We start from the raw sequence: 23,155 nt of genomic DNA on the forward strand, positions 1-23,155 counted from the left end.
ATCAATACAAAATTATAATGCAGAAGGCTGGCCACTAATTATATCGGTGAAAAATAAAATATATCATTGACAATAATTGATCAGATATTGCAATTTAGGTCGATGCTGAGAATACTTAAATTATTTTTGGCAGGGTCTATTTTGAAAATTAGAAGCTCGTTAAGAATTTAATTTATACCTATCTATGAATCGAATCGATCTGTCAAGATTCGTTGGCCAAATTAGCCCAGTCTTAATTAGTCTTCATTTTTTAAATTCGTACACTGCCGATATATTTTAGCATATAACCAGTGACAATATGCAATTATTCCTCGTTGGAATATGATTCATACACGCTTCCACGTAGATTCTAAGGAACGTGGCATGTTAAGGAAAAAAATGGGACAATCAAGTATTTCGGAATCGATCTTGTGAATAATTGAAAACTTGCCCATGGATAATCGTTTTATTTGAGTTTCCTGGGCCACGCGAAACGCGCGTTATACTCGTGTATAAGGAGGATATAATTCCCCTGGACAGTTTAAGAACTAGCGGACAATCTTCAAAACTGGCAAATTATACGAATTGTAACAAATTGATTTAGCCAAGGAAGGAGAAACAATTATTACAAACTTACCGTTGGCCCTTTTTATCGATTCTAGCGTAATTACAACTTTGATAGATGGCATATTTCCTGCCTTAATGAACCAAATTCGAGTCATTATTGTTTATTAACATTTATTCGATGCGTTGGGGAAAACAAATGAAATTTTTTTCATTATTCATTTTTAGACGATTGGTAGAAATTATTTGTCAAAATCACTAAATATGACTAAAATAACCACAATTGCTAAGAAATGGGAACTGTTCTTGATAAAACCTTAAAAAATTTGGCTTTTGTTCCTAAGTTAATCAGTTAAAATTGAATACAAAAGTGAAACCACCCGCACACACATGATTCACATTCAGTCACAATCAAGACGCAGATTAATTGTAATATTTTTTGCAAGAATACCTACCGAAAAATACGTGCTAAAATTTACAATAAGCGAATAATTTAAACAATCGTGTTTAGAAGGAGCTGACAAGAGAACCAGTAACTTTTTACGCACTTTTTTTATTGAATAACCAACTGATATCTCATTCGGAGATATTCTGAGGCATTCTTTGCGGAAAATTGTTCTTTGGAGACCAGTGCCAGTAGGAACTAGTGTTTCAAACTCAATGAAGACAAAATAAAACCAGTAATATTAACGCACATTCATACTTCACTATAATTACTAGTTATTGAGTAGTTATTTGAAAATAAAATCAATTGACAATGTGAAGATGGGAAGTAGGTGTCTGAGTGGATCGAAGTCACGATAGTTCAAGTGGTAGAGCAGCGGCGTATTTGGCCGAAGGTCGTGGGTTCGAATCCTGCTCGTGACACTGACTTTTTTTTATCTCAACCAATACCTTACATAAAGGTTAATTAATTGGAAGATGTTATTTGGTCAATCGGACCCCGAAATCTAATGGAGATTATAAATAATTTATAGTTATGCATTGTCGTTATGTATTTGCAAAAAATCTTGTAGCAAGATTCTTGAGTATGTATGTATACTACCATAAAAATTAACAACAGTAATTTTACAGAATATTTGAAAAATAGATTTTTCCAGTTTTTTTCTTTATTTTTACAAGGGTTCGCAACAGCAGAGGTCGTATAAACCCTCAGGGTGCCGGTGTTTTTGAAAAAAAAAGCCCATTTGTAAGTATGTCGGGTCCAAATGCAGGGCCGCTGGATTCGAACCCGGGTCCTTTATCTTACAGTTATGAGTGCCGTGTCAACGCCCAAACCGTTGCGGCCACTGACGCCCCATCCAGTTTTTCTTAATTTACGGCGAGTTGTGATTATCTACTTGATGAAAGCATAAGGACATAATTTAATCAAAAACTGATTACGATATTTTATTTTTAACAAAATCCGACTAATAAACGCGGTCTATTATCAATTTTGATTTAGCCTTAATACGTTATCTTTGGTTGAATGGCGAGACTCAAAAGGCATGATTGATAATCATGATTATCATGATTATTTCACGGTTCCAGATTCAATTCATCGTAATTTCGTAATTGAACAAACAAGAGGTTAAGATATTTGAAAAAAAAATCAAACGGATAAAAATGGTCTAGAAATCTATTTTTTAACACTAAATCTTACATATTCTGTATGACAAAATTTGGAATCACGCACTTCTCTGAGTCGAAGATCTAAAGACATTACAATTTCATTAATTTTTACTCAGACTAATTCTAAAAATTATTGAAAATTTCGTTGTGAAGATTTTATGGTTCTTTAGACAATTGTGGTGCTTTTTTTTAAAAAAAAAGGGAAGGTTTTTTCTGGTTAAATAGTGAGACTACGCGGGCAGCGATAATCATGAAGCGACAATTTTAGAAAAAAATTATAAAAACTAATAACAATAAAAAATATTGAGTACTACAACTACTACATGTACTAAATAGAATGAATGCAATGTATATAAGTGTGAATGTATTTATTTGTGCGAATGTGTATTGGATGTTTTTCGTTTTATTTCGCATGCGCTCGGGGCGAAATGACCAAGCTGTCGGATGCCCCTTAAAAAAATAATTTAAAAAATCATTTTCATGGCAATTCAAAGCCCGATTTATCAGGATCAGTTATAAAAATCGAATTCGACTTTTGTTAAGATCGTAAATTTGAAGATATTAGAAGTCGTGGCTATTAGCGGGCAATGTGTAATAACGCGTGTCAAATGAGCCACACTTCTGAGAAGGCGGCAATGTCAATTTTTGATCTTTGTCCAAAAAAGTCTCCTTCTTTGCTTTCATCGGGTTGGCCCTTTGAAGGGCTGGTTCAAATTGGCCGTCCCTTCTAATGGTCCAATATCCGCCAAGACAAATAGACGGACTAATTCAAGACGGCGAGGCGGGACGGATTAAATCAAGACACAGAAAACACATGTCTCAATTTATTTCACACCCGATTAAATCCGATGGGGCCGGCTATTTAATAATGGATTGAGCTCTCGGCTCATTTGGACCATCTTTATTTAGAACCTCGGCACTCCACCTAAGACTAATCGTTTCCCCCATCGGAAATAAATCAGCATAACAAATCCTTCCCTAATGCTTCAACACTTCCTCAAAACAAAATGGTGGGTCTTCTCTTCCGATCAGCAGACACACTGTCAATTTAATTACTCTTACCAACTAGCAACCGATTACGTTCTTGATTTATTTTATTTTCATTTTTAATAGGATAATTGTGGTAAGGTTTACGAGATGAATGAAAAAACCATAGGTTTTATCGGAAAACACGATTTTTCTGATTATCCTGATCTGAGCTTTGGAGCATCGGCGTATTTAGCCGAAGGTCGTGGGTTCGAATCCCGCTCGTGACACTGACTTTTTTTATCTCAACCCAAACCTTACATAAAAAGAATAATTAATTGAAAGAAATAACTTGGTCAAGTGACCACTAAAACGTAAATGGATTAATATTTAATAAGTAAAAAGAAGTATCACTTCACTTGTGGTCTTGCAAATTTTCTATAAGTAGTCCTTCACAACTATTACTCGTAATTCGTTATTTATATCTATTTTAAATTATATTTTATTATTATTTATTTTATTGTTAAATTTAAACTGCATAAGAGTGCATATTAAAATATCTTTATATATAAAATCTATGATATTTGACCTCTCGTCAAAATAAATTACGCCCTCTCGCAACGACGCCCATCCAATCTTTAACCGGGTTCTTACTGTTTGTTTACATTTTATTTTTACCGCTAACTCCACCGGCATTAAACTTTCCAACCGATCGCCTGGCAGACGATTAAATGACAAAGAGCCGAGGCTTTTAATTTTAAGTCGGATCCGCAATTAATTCCGTCAAAGCAGGCGGCACGCAACCGAAATGGCACCGCACAACAATCGGTTACAGCACTGATTGATGGCCTCGGGCAGACGACAAAAGGAAACCACCGATGAGATTATCTTCACAAATATTCAATTAATCCTCTGAGACCGACGTGTTTAAACATACAATTAACGTATAACGTCCGGCTATGATTTTCGGTTCCCATGATTTGCCATTTATACAAACTATCCCTTTTCATTTCTATTCATTATGTATTTTATCTGTAGTTTTCTACTTCTTAGATATCAGTATAAATAGCAATAATAAGAGGTCAGCAATTTGTTTTGACCAATAGTCGTATTTTGAAGTTGATAAGATACAAAAACAAGTGAATAAATTAATAAATTATAAATACAGGAAATAAAATATAAATCTATCTGTCAAGTGATTTCCTATACAATCTGCCTATCACTGTATACGTGATTATCCATTTAGACATTAATGGAATGAAACAGACTCACCACGAATTATTCTCACTTCTGCTAAACTGCTATATACAGGATATGCCACTCTCTATGTTCATCTAACTATATGTCAATTGATTTTCCAGTAATACCCCCATATAATATTTATGATTATCCATCATAGTTGTTAATACATATAACATATAAATTTACGGGGATACCACGATCTATCATTCACTCTTTCCATCTAACTATCCATCAATTAGCTTTCTCTCTATCTATTCTTCTTCCTATCAATCTATCTGTGATTATCTTTATAGACCTTAATTCATTTAAAAAAGCCCACCAGTGAAAATTCTCACTCCTGATAAACCAACCCTCTAGCGGATACCATGATCTCTCTCTCTCTCTCTCTCTCTCTCTCTCTCTCTCTCTCTCTCTCTATCTATCTATCTATCTATCTATCTATCTATCTACCTACCTATCAATTAACTTTCTCTCTGTCCATTCCTCTACCTATCAATCTATCTGTTATTATCCATTATAGAAGACATTGATGCATCCAAAAAAGCCTAAATTGATTTTCTATTAATATCTCCAGCATTCTGCCCTATTTGTACAGAATATTTATGATTGTCCGTCATAGGTTTTACTGCATCCAGCAAAGCCCGCCACTGAAGATCCTCACGCCTGACAGACCATTCCTCTATGTATACGTACCATGTTACTTACTTTCTACATATCATTCTGTTCATCAATTTGCCTATCAATCTATCTGCAATTATCCATCATTTATCAAAATGCACTTAAACAAACCAGTGAAGGTTGTAACGTCTGACAGATCAAACAAGCAAGGGCACTAGTATCTATCTTCACTCTATCTACCAATCTGTCAGTGTCTTCTATATATCCCTACCCATCAATCTGCCAATCAATCCATCTGTGTTTATCTATCATAGATCTAAAAACATCCAATCAAACAGTCGCTAAAGATCCTTCTCACGTTTGAGAGACCAAAGTTGCGAGGATACCCATTATTATTCCCTTTATCCTTCTAATTAAGGGTCCACAATTTTTATCCATCATTCTGCCTATCAACCTAACTATGATTTTTCATCATATATCTAATTACATCCAAAAGTGTGACTGGTGCCATGAGCACAACGCCAACTGCGGTCCTGGAAGTTTTGTTAAACCTTCCACCACTTCACATTTTAATCCAAGGAGAAGCCAGTGCAGCAGCCTATAGGATCATAAACGGACAACCATCTGCTAGGATAGACCATGTGAATAAACAATGGAAACTGAGGGAGGAGATACAGGCAGATCCCATTTTAGGTATGCCAAGTGATGCCATACTCAAAGTACAACTTCACCAAGACGTACAAAGTACTGATACCTGAACGGGAAGAATGGGCCAAGGGAACACCACTAAAGGCAAATTCCTACAGCTATACTGACGGCTCCAAAACCGACAAGGGTACAACAGCTGGGGTCTTTGGGATGAACCCCAAGACCGAACTGACGGTAAACCTAGGCAAGTCTGCTACAGTTTTCCAGTCTGAGATCATAGCGATCGATCAATGTGCCAGAGAATTAAAAAGGCTAGGAATCCATTCCCGGAAGAGCCATTTTCTCTGACAGCCTTCATGCGAGGCGAAGGCAAAGAGTGTTTGGAAATGCATGGAAGTCAGCGACCTAATGACCTGACATGGTGGCATTTTGGGCAAAGAGGCAATGAAAAGGTTGACATGCTGGCCAAAAAGGAGGCAACTCTATGGGCCTAGAACCCTACTACGGCCTAGCAGCCTGCCACAAAAGAGGATACATCTTAAAATGGATCTTTAATGACTACAAAACGTGGTGGAACAATATCAAAGGTATCAGGCACACGAAGAGATTCATAGAAACCATCCGTAAAACTTACAAAAGGACTACTGGAAGGCAACCGCAGCCGAACAAGGATTCTGCTTGGACTCCTGACGGGGCATGCTTTCCCGTATACCCGGTCGTCCTAAAAAGGAGAATGAGGATCTTTAACGTCCGCACCTAGCCCTATTCGGCCTTATCGGACGTTTTGACTCTCAAGATGAGAGCTGATGCATCTCCACATATGACAGAATGGTGGTACTGCCGCAGCATTGGTGTAGGAGGCAGCTCAGCCCCGAAGGCCCAAGATAACCTCTCTCCCCGCTTGCCCATACCGAGTGGTCGGGTCTGCATTAAGCATCAGACTGTATGCCGCGCGTATAGGGCTACCTAAGCCGAAATACATAGGCCTGGTCTCCCGCGCACTCCCTAGATAGAGAAGACCACTCTACCTCCCGTAGTATTGGGGCTTCTCTAGCGTAGAAACTACCGGATCCGCTCCGGCCGCGGTTTTGATTAAATTGGAATATCTATCCACCCCCTAGAGGAGTACCGCCTATGGTAAAAGCCTCCAATCGAGCTCAGCCTACACCTACGTGCAAAGCATACTCGAGTAGGAGTACCGGATAGGAGTACAGGCAGAAGAAACACTGTGCAGATACTGCCAGGAAGAGGAGGAATTTTATGTTTCTGCGAAGGTCTATGCAGGTTCTTGCAACTAGGACAAGAAAAACCACAAGCAAGATCCTACACCAAGGAACCGCTGGCAAATAGCTGGTTAATAGCCTGAAGCTGGCCAGTGTGTTATAATTAACAGAGGAGCACAATAGGTCTATTTAGGTCGAGGTACAGTAAGCCTTGTGGCCGCCTCTCTCATCCCTATCACTATCCAAACAAACCCACCACTGAAGATCCTCACGTTTCACAGGCCCAAACTATCACTCTATCCGTCTACTTATATGTCGATTTTCTTTATATCATTTTATTCATCTATGTATCTATCTAATCATCAATTTATCTATCCATGATAATATACATCATAGAGCATGTAGTCAAAGAAACCCACCAATGTCTTTTACTAAACTAAAATATCTGAAACCACCAAACTACTGGTTCATCAACCGGGGGACCTTAAGAATAAATCTCCCAATATTATCTGTACTAGATTTATGTGCCAATGATAATTTTAAATATACGAGATAAACCTAAAAAACAAGGGGAATTTCAATCAAGCTTACACGGACACATGTATACATAGAAAGTTTAGCGAATTACGCGTCAAAGGTTAATTCGAAACGCCGGTAGGATGAAAGGGTCGATTAAGATTCGTGGCTCGCCTGTGTCCTATCCTGAGCCGGCACGACGTGAATAGTAAATCGGTTTTAATCGGCTTCCCAAAAACATCATATCTACTTCCTCCGAGTCAGCCGGCGCCTCCGGCCGTCTACCGAGAAGTGGAGAACGTGGAATAAATCGGTCTCATTAATAGTTAATGATTTTCTAAAAATCCTTTACGACTTCCGAAGAGAGGATGTTTACATTTTTACGACCAAACAGAAATTGTTCTGACAAGTTAACAAGACCGGTCTTGTACTTCAATGATAGTCAAACAACCTGTTGGCCATACCGATGATGCTCAAAGCTACAAACAATTCTTCTTTGATCTTTGAATCGTCAACAAATTTGTTATTAAAGCGTAATGTTTGTCTTTACGAACAAATTATCTTTCTAATCACGATATTTGCTTCAAGATTCCGAAGGACTACAAGTTGATTGTATTTACACTGCCTCTTCAGAAGCTTTTGTTAGTGTTGATCATACCATTCTACTACAGAAATTAGAAAAATTAGGCATATATGATAACTTGTTACATTGGGTTGCATCCTATTTAGAAGGTCGAATGCTTAAAGTAAAATTTAAATCAGTATTGCCGCATAGTTTTCTAGCAACTTCTGGAGTTCTTCAAGGGTCGCACTTAGGGCCTTTTCTGTTTAAATTCTATATAAACGATATCTCTGATTCACTTCCATCCGTTACGATCTTACGTTACAGATTAATTAAAAATTTTCCTAAAAATTAATTTTGTTTCTGACTGCTTACAACTGCAACATGCCTTAGTAAAACTTGATAATTGAACAGCTAATAACAGCTAATAATATTCTTTTAAATTCCGACAAATGTTCAGTTATAACTTTCCGTAAAATAAAATCTCCTATCGAATTTAACTGCGACATATCAGACTCGCTCCTAATTCGGAGTGAAATTGTTATAGATTTTGGTATCATCTTATCATTCCAGAAGTCAGATAACATTCTCCATCGATTGCTATAGAATTAATTATGCCAAATTCAGTTTTATCGAGTTGAATGGTGAAGTGAGTGTGTTGTTCTATCTTTTTAAAAAGATAGTTCCTATTCTCAGTAAGTTGTTTTCAACCATCCGGACTTCGTGCTTACAGCTCATCATCAGGTTGTAGAACTCCTTCAACCTGATGATGAGCTATAAGCTCTAAACTCGGATCATTGAAAACAACTTACTGTGTGTAGGAACTATCTTTTTAAAAAAAATCAGTTTTTTACCAAGAACAACAAATTTGTTAAACTCGTTCGAAAATATAGATATATTTAACGTCAGTTTAAGCAAATTTTATTATTAGAAAATTAAATATAGTTTCATTAATATAATTAATATTGAATTTGATTATGATATAGTGTTAATACATTTTCAAATTGTTTCTATTCATTCTAAATTGTTTGTTTTATTGTTTTTTTATTATTTAAATAGTTCTAAAATTACTTAAAGTTATAACTTTAATACTTTTATTGTAAACATTTGTAATCCGGAAACCGTAAATAAATAAATAAATCTAATTATACTTTGTTTTAATTATAACTTAATTGCATATAGAAACTTAATTGCAGAATTGGTTTTTGGTGTTGCAGTCGACCAACGTCGAATGCTTTTTCCATTCAACAATGACATAAACGTTTTCCTTCCGGTTTAATTGTCTGTGCTGGTGTTTGATGCACGGGGGAAAATATTCGTTTAAGCGGAAACCACAAGGTGCCCTGGGGCAACGTGATGTTATGTGTGAACGTGGGCCATCCTGGGACGGTATTTCTATATTTGTACAGGATATGGGGCAAAAGCTCGACCCCTAGCTTTTATTCCATTCGCACCTAACTCATTTGACAAACGGGGTACAACAGGGTTTGAAACAACCGTGTGATTATCGAAGTATCGCTTTAAAAAATTCATAAACCCTTTTGGAGGTTCATCAGACAATCTGACATCATTCGATCAACTCAGGTATCATTTAACAACAATGCACAATATAATAAAAATTAAAATTAAATGTTATAAAATTAATGATACTTATATCTGAAAGATAAATACCCAATTCCTACAATTTACAATAGCCAGTTGGGGTAGAGGGATGTTAGGTCTACTACCCATTTGGGAAAAAATAGACAAGTTCATATTTTTTAATCATTCTTCCAATCCTACATTCTCAAAATATAATTCGTGTCCATAAATTTGGTCTGTACGACTACTACTCATTTGGCCAATAGTGACATCGCTTCGTAGGCTTCATGGCATTATGTTAAATTTTTACACTTAAGAAATTAGGGATGTGCACCGACAAATTTTACGTTATTTAACTTTGTTTTTAAATGGCATTTTATACAATTTGATGGAGGATATTGATCAGCAAGTAGGTAAATGTTAAATTATTGTTCGGTCACTTACTAGGTACTGAAGTAGTAGAGTAACTCACTGAAGAAGGCGCCAATCCGATACGCATTTGAATCGAAACCCGCGAGTGTAGACGGAATCTGTAAATGAGTTCAACAATTAAACACAATTCTGGTAAATTTACAGTCCAAGCAGTTTAGGAACATTATTTAACCTATAAAATGCTTATATGGTCTTTTCTTCAAGACACAATATGACAGAGCCAGAAGGGCGAATAGGAGGCCAATAAATTGGTCATCTATGGGCACCTTGGCATACCAAATTGCCAAAAAAGTAGATCAATAAATTGGTTAAGAATAAGTTCTCGGTTCAATGGGAACGTATTCTAGGACATAGGCATGCAACAAAGCTCATAGACCACAGGAAACTAACGGCAGAACCACTAAACCAAGGCTATCGTTACTAGTATGTCAGAAAAACTATTGACGTAGTGCTTAAACGATAAGGACTAATTAAAACGATACAAAATCCTCTCATAACTGCGGATATCTTCCATATTCGATAAGCTCAATCCAAAATTCTTAGAAAAATCATGTATGATCCATTTTGAGTATCAAATGAAACATTCACGTGGTTTTAAATGTTCCATTTATCCTGAAAGTAACTCAATGGAAGCGCTGACTGTAGATGGCCTAATGATCACCAAAACAGTAGCAATTGAGTGAAAATCTTAGGACTCAAAACATTAATGTAACTCTACCAGTAGGTAACTCCACTTTATGTAACTAGTGTTTTTTAATCATTTACTTATTGGTTCCGCGGTGTTACTCAAAGCGTTAATTATTTTTGTATAAATTGGGCTGTTTGTTAATTATGTGATTATTGTTTAATAATTGGAGTATTCGGGTATCCGTAATCGGCCGGGTAGATCGGTCGTCTCCCGAGGCATTCCCACGATCGTTTCTGCGGTTGTCACAGCCCGGCTGCGGTGGGCAAGTAGCGGCTAACTGTTGTTATACGTTAACAAATTGCCGTCGTCGCGGTCGGCCGATGCCGTGACTACCGGAGGCCGCTGCGATTTCTTCCTCTCGTCCTGTAATCCAATTGTCTTTATCCACAGCCAGGCGTACCATAAAACCTTCGTTCAAACGAGAAAATTACGTTTCAGCGAGGACGGAAGGTGAGACGAGCGGAGTGGAGAGCGGCTGCGAAGAGAGCGAGGGCGTCAGCAAAACTAGACGGCGGAGGACGGCCTTCACCAGTGAGCAACTGCTCGAACTTGAAAGGGAATTTCATGCCAAAAAGTATCTCAGCCTCACGGAAAGGAGTCAAATAGCATCCGCACTTAAACTCAGCGAAGTCCAGGTACTAATCAACTCTTTACCATTTACAACAATTTATATTTTTTTAATTTAAATATAACTAAATGGTCAATAATTTTTTTAAATCACTTTTCCATTACTATTTTATTGGGGTAATGCAAAAATAATGCAGATTTTTGATGTTCAGTAAAAACTAACTACAATTTAATTAATATATTTAATTAAATATATTTAATCGAAATAACTTCCATTACTTTCTATACACTTTTGCATATTTAGAAACTAGCGCCTCTGAAATCGATGAATTCCCGAAATGAATGTTCAGTGTTATTCTGGTTTCTGAAAGGTTTCTGGTACAAAACGGTTTTGACATGTTTATAAAAGTGATAATCTGTAGGAGAAAGATCCGGTGAGTATGGTGGTCCTCCCAGAGTCCGTTGTGCGACGTGTGGGCGTGCGTTGTCGTGAAGGAGGATAGGCCCCCTTCCGATTGGCCATGGTCGTAGTAGTTTTCGGTCTATCTCATTAATTTCATTACAGTACTTTGGATGGTTTCAGTGATGGTTTCATCCGGATTGAGGAAGCTGTAATGAATGAGTCCTGAGATGACCACCAGTACCCATATATTTTTTGGACGTGAGCTTCGCTTTTGGAAGTACCCTGGTTTTTCATTCTTATCTAGCCATTGCATAGAACGCTGTCTATTGTATAATATCCATTTTTCACACGTTACTATATGACTGAGAAATGAATCATTTTTGTTGCATACGGAAAAATTGAACGAAACTGCGATCCTTTTGGCGGTCGTTCAGCTCATGCGGAACCCACTTTGGCGAGCTTCTTTATTTTTCCAATAGCTTCCAGATGGCGAATTACTGTGGATTGGTCAACAGCAAGTTGTTCCGCCATTTCTCGAGTAGGTTTTGTGGGGTCAGCTTCAACTACAGCCTTTAACTGGTCGTTATCAACAGAACAAGGACGGCCACCACCTTCTTTGCTCAGGTCATAATCTCCAATACGGAATTTTTGAAACCAACGCTGCACTTCATTTATGGTTCCTGCCCCCAAATATGATTAATGTTTCTAGCGGTTTGTGCAACACTTCGCCCAAGTTTAAATTCATAGAAATAAATTTGCCGAAAATCGTTCTTAGGCATCATTTTGTTTGAAGGCACTGAACAGACTGAATTAAATATTTTTTAAATGACCTGGTAAAACTGATAGAAGCTGATGCCAAAAGGGGGCGAGAAAAAAAAAAGCCAAAAGTGCTATAGCTGAAAGGTCAATCTTCCCTCATAAATGCCACACACTAAAATTAAAAGTAAAATTTAAGCTCATCTGTCCGCCTGAAATACCTCGGAATAGAAATAGGAGAAAATTTAAACCCCATTCCCTAGCCACTTGGGATAACAAAAACAAATATGGAATGCTCCATCGCAGAATGGATCCAAACAAATCAAAAGGAAAAGTGGATAAACTCTAGCGGCGCTGGACACAGTAAACTTATGATGAAACAACCCTCACCAGACTGGCAAAAGCATTGCTGCAATTGGAAAGAGGCTAAACTCAGAGGAAGTCGCTGGCATCTGAGAAAACAACTGCACAACATGGGCATATACAGCGAAGATCCCATCTGCAGATTATGTAATGAGGATGAGGAAACAGCCACCCGTATCAACTTCGAATGTGAAGCAACAGCTCAGAGGAGATTTAACTTAACATACGAAAAAAAAGCTTATGGAATGAAATTGTAGCAGCGACAGTGAATGACCTGATACTTCTAACGAGAAGGATTGAGTCTATTGCACTGAACTAAGGAACTAGGAAGGTAAAATAACCCAGAAGGTTGCAGTGTCTGGGGAGCACAAACCCCGCTTCCTAGTATCCTTAATACCATACCATACAATACCATACCCCTAGCCATAAAAATAAGAGAGAGTAGTTGGCATATATTCTTTAAACTCAGTGGAATAGCAAAAACGAAATGGGCAATTTAAGCACCTGACCATAGCTACGTAGGAAGTGCAGTTCGACAAATATAAAAGGCAGTACCAGAAACATCCTTGAGCATAGTGAGATGTACAAAGTCAAAAAAGGACCACATCCACCCAGACCTTACAAGTTATAACTTATACCCAACCCATTGATATTTCCTTCAAAGCAAGATAGCACTTAGGGAAATCAAGGATAAAAAAGCCAAGCTTGTGAGACGTTGAAAATCATGAACTGGAATGGCTCAGAGTGTGCCGAGAAAGCAATACGTGATGTTTATAAAAAATAAATATACGAAAGGTGGCGAACCAGATGGGAAAATAGCAATAAGGGTTGACTTACTTTTACATACTTCCGTACAATTTAAAAAGGGCAAGGTGTGTACTTCCCGATTTTTATGCAACGCAAATGTTATCAGGTCAGGTACTCAGATTTTTCTATTAACTTCTACAAGTTTATAAGAGTCAACAACCCGTTATGCTCAGTGTGCTAAACTGAGGATAGTGTAAAGCACAAATTATTCTCGTACACTCTTCGACGGAGAGAAAGGGACAACTAAAGAAGACACCTCCCAGAAAATTGGCCTGAAAGAGTTTATAAAAGAAAAATATCGATTTAACCTATCTGACATCGCGGAAATTTTAGATAATTGACGTGGTCCGCCTGTTTGGGCTGGCACGGGGGTGGTGGATGGACAAAAACAAACAAAACAATAATTTTGTCAAGATTTAATTATAATTCAGAAAATTTTAATTGAAACAATTGTCGTTTTTCAGGTGAAAATTTGGTTCCAAAATAGAAGGGCCAAATGGAAAAGGGTTAAAGCCGGCCTCTCGGGGGCAGCAGGGGGTGCGAACAGGGGCTGCGCACCCTCGGGCGGACCTTGCAAGATCGTTGTACCCATCCCGGTACACGTGAACCGGCTCGCAGCAAGGCACCAGCAGGACACCCCACAGCTTTCCAGGCTCCACAGGCTCTCGCACATATGAACAAAACCGACAAACTTTCCCTCGGGATTCAAGGCACCTTTGGATCCACTTACAATTGTATTTCCTGTACAAAATTTCCAAACCACTTCTGGATAAAACACGAAATAATAAATTTAGAAAATTTAATTATCAACTGTCAGTTGATTTATAAGGCCTTGTAGCCTTAATTGAATCTTGATCGTTTACACTAATGATTTATGTAAACACACAACATAATAATTGAACAAGGACATATTACAATATGTTAGAATGACGATGTCAGTTTTTTGAGCATGTTTTCTTCTAATTGTGTTCAAGATTAGTTTTAGGGAAGTTTTCAACGAAAGAACCTCAAACGTATGTCATGATTTATTTTTTCTCTGTTTTATTAACTGTATTGATTACATAAATGAGTAACTTTTGCTACGAAAAGACGGGTGGAATAAATTTAAGGTGCAATACTGTTTTAAGAGCCATTGACGTATCGGGCTGTACAACTAGAAAATCTAGCGATCTCCAAAGTTGTACATTTGTAATAGTTTTAAGCCGCTTTTCTCAAAGCCGTTATTTATGTTTAATTTGTAGATAATGCTTGTACATAATAGTCTCTCGTGACTTTCGGCCGGGGTCGTCTTTTTGACAAATTGTAAATAACCAAACATTCGGCTATTGTATAAAATGTAAATGTATTAGGAGCACTCGTTGAGGTTGTATATCCCATTTTTTTAAACCACGGGACACGCACGCGGAAATCCCGCTGCAACAGAATTGACACTTGTCAGGCCAACAGGTGAACTGTAAATAGTAGTTGTCTAAGTTCTAAAAATTATTTACCATATTTTTTTTGTAAATAACATTTGTACCTTGTTTTTATTTATTAGTGAATTGCAACATATACCTCCTTAAGATATTAATTTTATATAGAAATAACGTGCAATGTAGTTGACTGTGCAACAAATAAAAGGTATCGATTTTATTGTCAAGATTTTTCTCATTGCCTCATTACCCTCAAGTCAATAAGTAACGACAAAGTTGAAGTAAATATATATTGTAAAAAATTATTATCTAAACGATCTCTCCTCTGACCAAAGTAACCATTTACACTGATCTATTCTTGTTGCTCTCGGAGCTACCATAATTTGCGGACTAGATAAAATTACCCATACCCATAGAAAACAAACTGGACTTAAAATTTCACTTAAAACACCTGACGAAGCAAACACCGCAACAGAACGATTTAATACAAGAATAGCAGAATCAATTAACAACTCAACACAATACATACAGCGACGGAACACCTCCGACCAACACATAATTTGTACCGTTGTACGTACGACACTTAGTAAAAAAAACAGTTTCGTAAGCAATGGCAAAGGATACGATATCAATTTGACAAAACACTCCTAAACAGACAGAACCATCAGCTGATTAAAGAACTACGGAAATACTTATAGACAAATTTTGCAACTAAACTGAAACACTGACAACAGAAAAGATCGCTCATGGTGGCAACAAAAAAGATCCTAAATTACACCAAAGCGTCCTCTCCTTTTCGACAGGCGAAATGAAGTCAAACCTGTTTTCTTCCTGTCACGACTTATTTTTCACCCCATGAAAACTTAACCAGCCATAATTTATTTGAACTCTTAAAATTTCCGCTCTCGTTATCTCTACCGCCTAGATAACGGTATTCTCCCCTACAAAAATTTTATATGCTAGACAACACCTCAAACCCACGAAAATTATATCTCATACCCTCATCTCCCCGAGAAAGCAATACTCCATATCACCAACCTCTTTAATTCAGTACCCTGCACGACTTACTTCCCTGTGACCTGGAAACACACCATAAATCGAATGATATCCAAACGCAAACCAACATTCCTGAAGACCCATTAAGTTATTGCTAATCATGGGGAAAATTCTAGAGCAACTCCTAAAACGAATCACGCATATCTTAAAGATTGAAAATATCATTCTGACCATCAGTTCCGCAGCCACCAATCCACCACACAACGTGTTGTTAAAGTTACCCTCGAGCAGTGGCAATACTGTTCAGGGGCAGTTCCTCGATGTGGCTCAGGACTTTGATCGCGTGTGCCGTCCTGGCTTGCTGACGCTACTCATGGGCATCCTCCCATTAACGTACCTACGTAGCTACCTCGATGACCGATATTTACATTTTAGCGACGGAACTGTTAATCAACATTTCTTTTTACATAAGAGGATTTGATGTTTACATCACGTAATACCAAGAGATTACTGAGTCGGTTCATTAAAAAAATGACTTAAACTGTAAATTATTTTTTATTTATTTATTGCTATCAGTAGAAAATATACATTAAGCAAATTGTAGTTATATACAAATCTGACAGATCTGTCAGACCAGCAGGCAGTGGGAGCTGTAAATTATAAAATATTTTTTTGCTTATGGCTTACTGTGGCAAATCGTATTAATTTTAGCTAGGTGCTTGGGCGGCCGAGGCGGTAAAATTTGTACAGCATTCTGTGATGAAAAAATAAGAGAGCACACTGCCCAAAAGTGGTTCAAAAAGCTCCTTCTGGGAAGTAGGGGATTGAGGATGAGCCATCGTCTGGTTGGACTACTGTCTTTAATGACGAAGCATTGAGAGAAACTATCGAACTTGATTCTAGTCAAAGATGTCAAGAGCTTGCCAGTGTTCAACGTAAGCAATGAAAGTATTCGCTCTACCTTACATTAACATGGAAAGACATACAAATTGACCGACTTTAACAAGTTCCAGCGTATAAACACTTCCATTTAATTGCTTTCGCGGCACGATGTAGGGACATTTTTTTGACCAGATTGTCACATGCAATCAAAAATGGATCCTGTATAGTAATAAAACCAGGAAGACATATCATTAGTTTTCACTAAATGAACTTGTCCCAATGACGCCAAAACCGAACATTCACCAACAAATGAATGGTGGAGTAGGGCATTGTGCAGTACGAACTCCTGCTACGTGGTCAGACTATCACCGAAGAAATCTACTCAAGCCTACTGCAGCCAGTATCTGTTGCCCTGGCCCAGAAACGACATGCTCTTGTGAAAGGAAATCTTGTAATTTTACACCAGGATAACGAAAGACCTCATACAACCCAGCCCGTACGACGAAGTGAAAATGATGTTTAGTTAGGATGTCCTACGACAAAGGATACTCCCCTCTATACTCTCCGGACCTGGCCCCATCTGATTTTTATTCTTTCTTATCAATGGACAATCTTATGCGCAAAGGAGAGTTTGTTAATAAAAAAAAACATCTGGAAAATGAACTGAGATTACTTTTTAAATTCCCAAATTTTTATTAGAATACTGGGTAGTAACTCGCTGGGAAAACGCTATAGTTGATGGAGACCCAGAAAAAAATATTTCTAAACTAATATTTTGTTTTTTGTGAAAATTATTATAACTCTTAAACCAGCAGAACTTTTCTGGTTATCTACCATCCGATGAAAGAAGGCGTCCTGGGTCCTATCTTTTAGCAGATATATGCAGTTGAACATACCATGACACTTCTATGTCGTGTAGGGAACATCCCCTTCTTCTTGGGGTTCGGCAAAGCGTCCTAACATACAAAGAATTCAAACATTCCAATTCAAAATCTTCAAAACAAAATCCTAAAATCACCCTTCTACGTATCCAATGAAATCATCTACAATTACCTATAAAGTGAAATACAAGGCAATGTAAATTAGAAATACTGCCAATAGGTAGTTTCTTCACTATAATAGTTTTGTGTTTTATTGTGCTTTTTGTATCGTTTCTTTCACTCTTGTTTACTATTGCTTGTTGCCCAAAATTGTAGGTCCAATAAAAAATTTAAAAATCTGCAGGGTAAAAGGTTTGTTTATTTTAACATTGGCTTCAATAGGTTAAAAAATAGTACTTTGTCAAGTAGCCGTTTCAGTAGCCGATGTTGTTTGTCGATTTATTGCATTGCCATTTATTGCAGTTTTAACTTAGTTCTTCCGCTATGACACATGCTGGAAGGTATACGTGTATTGTGTGTGGATAAGCACAAATTTGAAATAAATATTTTTATAGACTTGATAGTTATTGTATATTTTTTCTTCTATTGTGTACCCGCTTACAACGCCTCGGAATGCCAATAAAACTGATTTCCCACCGATGACACTTTGAATTCAGTCACCTCACGATTTGTAATCAAGCACAAAGGATATTATGAAACGACGTGGACGGAAAGTGGCTTCTGATCGCCGCGGCGTCCCTTGAAGTACAAATGAATTACAGACTATTCACAATGAAGCCTTATCGGCATATAAAGGTTTCATCATTAAGTCTTTCGGCATATTAATTCACTATGGCCGATGACTACCATTTTAATTATTGCTTTAATAAAGTTCCATAAGCCACGGATTTTTCCGTCTCCTTGACTCTCTTTGTCAACCGACGGCCATGACATTAATCCCCAATTATGACTTTAGGCAATTTGACAATTGTGCACGAAATATAAGTTGTACGCTGATAAATGTACGAAATAAATTTCGTCCGACGCTTTGAAGGCAAAATCCGGATGACCCCAGGCATCTTTCAGTTTTCAGAAAAATAGATTTTTTCAATATTTTCTTTTATATTTATTCAAGAGTGGAAATCCATTTCTGCAATATTTATGAAGCTCGCCCTCGCTCTTTTGTCTCTCTGACTCTTTTTTTCCCTCTCTCTTTCTCCCTCGCTCTCTCTCTCTCTCTCCCTCACTCGCTCTCGCTCTTTTGTCTCTCTCACTCTTTTTCTCCCTCTCTCTCTCACTCTCTCTTTCTCCCTCTCTCTCTTTCTCTCTAACATCTTCCATCTTACTCATTATCTTTCATTCCCCATCTCTCTCTTTTTTTTCTCTCTCATTCTCACACTTTTTCTCTCTTTCCCCATCGCCGCTTCTCTCTCCCTCTCTCTCTCGCTCTCTCTCCCTCACTCTCTCTCACTCTCTTTCTCCCTCTCTTTCTCACACACTCTATCTTTCTTTCTCTCTCTCTCTCTCTAACTTCTTCCATCTTACTCTTTACCTTTCATTCCCCATCTCTCTCTTTTTCTCTTTCTCTCATTTTTTCTCTCTTTCCCCATCTACGCTTCTCTCTCTCTCTTCATCTCTCCCTCTCCCTAGCGCTAATTCACTGAATCATCATTTTCTTTCTTTTCCCTTTATTTCTACATATGTATCTATTTATTTTTGTTGAACCGTAGATTGTAGATTTTAATTATAATTATTATTAATTTGTTATATATTTTCAATCACTCTCTCCCTCTCCCTCTTCCTCACTCGCCACCCATCTCTTTCTTTTTTCGCCTCTTTCTATATATGTATTTATTTATCAAATGTTGATCCGGCATTGGGTTAATTATTGGATTTATGATTATAATTTTTGTTCATTTACTATATTTTCCAATCTCTCACTTTCTTCTTTTTTTCTCTCTCTTTCCTTCTCTCTCTCTCTTTCACTCTCTCTCTCTTCATCTCTATCTATCGGTCGCTCTAACTATCTGCGACCTTTCTCTGTTAAACGTTGAGGATCAAGCTCTACCTTAGACTTATATATTCCTCATTCATACTAGGCTTTATATTTCTACTTTCAAGTGGGTTTCGTAGGTTGTTTTGTTCTCTTGGCTATCGTGTTCAACATGTTGCTTAGAACTGTTTTAAATTTTCAATCACATCTATAATCTTGACTTGGAAGCCAAACAACAATAATATTGTTAATGAGTTTAGCACCTTTCTTCAGGACCATCCATCATGAGCAAGGGTGTGGTCGGGGTCATAGAAATCAGCATATGATAATAGCGCCCTAATGCAATGAATGGAAGAGAGATTAAATGGGAGTCAGGCCCAGTTGACACCCTGGGCGTTAACAGATCGGCTCATTAGAATAAAAATCGCTTCTATGTTAATCCCCTAATAAACCCGTTGATCGATACACTTTAGCATCTGTTCTCCCGGTTCGGAGTTATGAATTTTCCCAAATGGGTCGACGACTATGACCGTTGGGTCGATCTGACCATGAATTTTTGAAAAGGGGTTTCACCTGTAATCGCCTCTTTATATCCAGGCGACAGTTAGTCGGTGATCAAGAAAGTAATTGTAATCGCTGTAATGACGGATCATGTTCTTGCTCTTAAAGCGGGGTTGGGTGCGTGTAGGTAAATGTTGAGTCATCAATGGAATTACGATCAAACATTTTTTGGTACGCTTATCCTCGCTGTACACATTTTAACAAAATTGTGACAACTCAGATCAAATTAAAACAAAAATTGTTAGAAAAGACAAAGTTGGTATAATATATTAAATAATTGGCAAATATAAAGGAATATGTCGGTTTTTCGGAATGAATCTTCAGCCTCAGAGTTAGATCCTTTCTTGCAGTATTGCCGGAGATTTCGGGGGCGAGGGGTTAATATGAAGTAATTGAGGGTGAGGGAGGCGTGTCCCTCGGACTTGTACCCTCGGGAGTCCACTCAGCAAATACAAACTAACATTTCACCAATCTCTTTTATTGTTTACATGGAAAGAATCCACCCTAAAAAATCAAGACGTCCTAGGGCGGGCAAGGCCACTCGGGTTATTTACTGCTTGAAAATAAAATACGAACTCAACCGAATTTCTACAGGGCTCAATTCCCCTGGAAGTCTTCTTCGTTAGGTTTCTTGCTTAGCCTGATGTTTTTCTTTTGAAGCACACAACGTTTTAAGAAGGTTGCTTTTTTTCACTAGCTCCCACAGATAACACGACTAAGAATCAGAACGAGAAGTTCATCAGAAACGATTTACGGGGGAATATATAAGTACGGGGCATCCATCTAGCAGGAGAATCATTCTTTGTCGTTGTTGCAGGGGAACATCATCTAATAGTGTTGGTAAAACTTGAGGAACTGATCATCATTTAAATTATTTTCGGAGAAATAAGGGCCAAGTAATTTATTATCGAGAAGTCAACACCAAACGTTGATACTGTGAACCACCTGATGATGATGAGTGTACGAAATTCATGGATTTTCCTCTGCACACGTACGAATACTGAGGTGTACTTGGATTCATCAGTCCATAGGATGTATGGAAGAACGTTTTCTTCATCCTACCAAATCGATGTTTGTGCAAGGAACGTTAAACGCCTGTCATAATCAGAGTCCCGAATTCCTTGGACAATATGAGAGCGATACGGCTTAAAATTGTAAATCCGGAGTACATCTCTAATTTTATTTTTTGAAAAATCTAAAACCCTTCCAACACATCGGAGAGAGTAATTCAGATTTTCGTGAACATACAGTAACATATTCAGCTCCTCGTCGAAATTACACTGTCGATTTCTTTTTGCCATAACTTTGTCATTTTTTTGACCAATTTAAAATCCGAATGCACCAGTGTTTTCAGCGTAAAAATACTTTCAAATGATGTGTCAGAATAGGTGTGATGATTAGTGTCCGTCAGTCGATGATTATTCGGAAATCGTGAGAAGCTGTCTGGTGTGATGTAGTAGGTTTCAAAAAACATTTTCTTTGTCGTGCCAACGTTTCGATCTTTATTGAGATCATCTTCAGGGCCTGGAATTAATAAACATTGTTGAAATTTTACAAATACATGTAGTATGTGAAAAAAATGAATTTATACAATCCTAGAAAATTTTAGATTAAAAAGAAATGAATTTATACAATGCTAGAAATTTTTTAAATTCAATCAGTGTTTGTTTTCTGCGTAAGTACAAATACTTTGATTGAATCTAAAAAAATTCTAGCATTGCATAAATTCATTTTTTTAATCTAAAAGTTTCTAGCATTGTATAAATTCATTTTTTTCACATCCTACATGTATTTTTAAAATTTCAACAATGTTTATTAATCCCAGTCCCTGAAGATGATCTCAATAAAGATAGAAACGTTGGCACGATAAAGAAAATGTTTTTCTGAAACCTACATCACACCAGACCGCATCTCACGATTTCCGAATAATTGTCAGAATAGGGTTGCATTTGAAATTTCGATGTTGAACTTGGCATAATTAACCTGCATAATTTTTCTCCAAAAAAAGTAAAAGTTTAAAACGAGACTAAAAAACATTAAATCGAGTATATTTTTTATTTTATATATAGCGTCATTGGTTGAAGAGAAATTCAGACGGGCCATCTAAAAAGGATACCCTGTATAGTAAGTAATAGGGGCAGCGAGGCGGAAAGTGAATGAGAATGGACAAAACAAACGCAGAGTAACGTAGCAAAGGCCATCCAATCCGTAGACAACTGCAAAAAGTGAAACAAACAGGGGAAAGAAGAAAAAGGTGAGGCTTCAGTTCCAGGAGTGCGCTCAAGAGATATACTATGCAAAGACAGCTGTCCTCAGCTAGCTTTTAACCTGGAAACATATCGCCTTGATCTAAACCCTTGTGGATAGTAAAACGGATGCCATAATGTACAGATGAAATGGTTTACTGTAGAGATCATGAAAAACCTAGAGCCGCAATGCTAATGAACTCGAAAGTAGTTATCTGTTCCAGAATATACAAGGGAGTTGGTGTAAGTATAGGGGCCTCAGCCTATTTCCGTGGAGAGGAAGAAAAAGAAGCACCACCAGAAGAGGTAAATAAATTTTAACTAAATAATAAAGTTGTCAGAAAAAATTAGTATTAGACAATTAGTACTATTCAAGGCAAGAAAGTTTTAGTAAATAAATTACGGTTTCTATAAACAACTTGACTAATCCAATCCTGTAAACCGATTATAAGTAAACGCAAAATTCTATAATAAATTAATCAGTGTTTTTCGCCTCCCCACAATAAAACTCATCCCCTTGTTTACAATGAGTTTTTTTTGCGTTTTGCATCATCCATACAAAATCCACACTGATAATCATGTTTGACTCATTTGGCCCCTTCTGAAAAAGCGTTCGCGGTCCATTTGGCCCGGGCAAACAGAAACAAAGTTGAAAGCTTTGTGCGGTTAATTGTGCTAT

At 37.4% G+C, this 23,155-nt stretch overlaps 1 protein-coding gene across 1 annotated transcript in view; it reads left to right on the forward strand.

Moving 5' to 3' along the window:
- Positions 1 to 15,136, forward strand: part of LOC106664444 (homeobox protein unplugged-like) — a 31,185-nt gene extending 16,049 nt beyond the window's left edge. Inside the window, exons 3-4 of the mRNA XM_014390146.2 lie at positions 11,069 to 11,265; positions 13,991 to 15,136. Of these exons, the coding sequence (XP_014245632.1) occupies positions 11,069 to 11,265; positions 13,991 to 14,203 (410 nt within the window). The 3' untranslated portion in view covers positions 14,204 to 15,136. The remainder of the gene's footprint in view (positions 1 to 11,068; positions 11,266 to 13,990) is intronic.
- Positions 15,137 to 23,155: the final 8,019 nt, after the last annotated feature.

The sequence above is a fragment of the Cimex lectularius genome, unplaced genomic scaffold (assembly GCF_000648675.2).
Source record: "Cimex lectularius strain Harlan isolate CLEC.00 unplaced genomic scaffold, Clec_2.1 scaffold8, whole genome shotgun sequence".
NCBI classification, from domain to species: Eukaryota; Metazoa; Arthropoda; class Insecta; order Hemiptera; family Cimicidae; genus Cimex; species Cimex lectularius.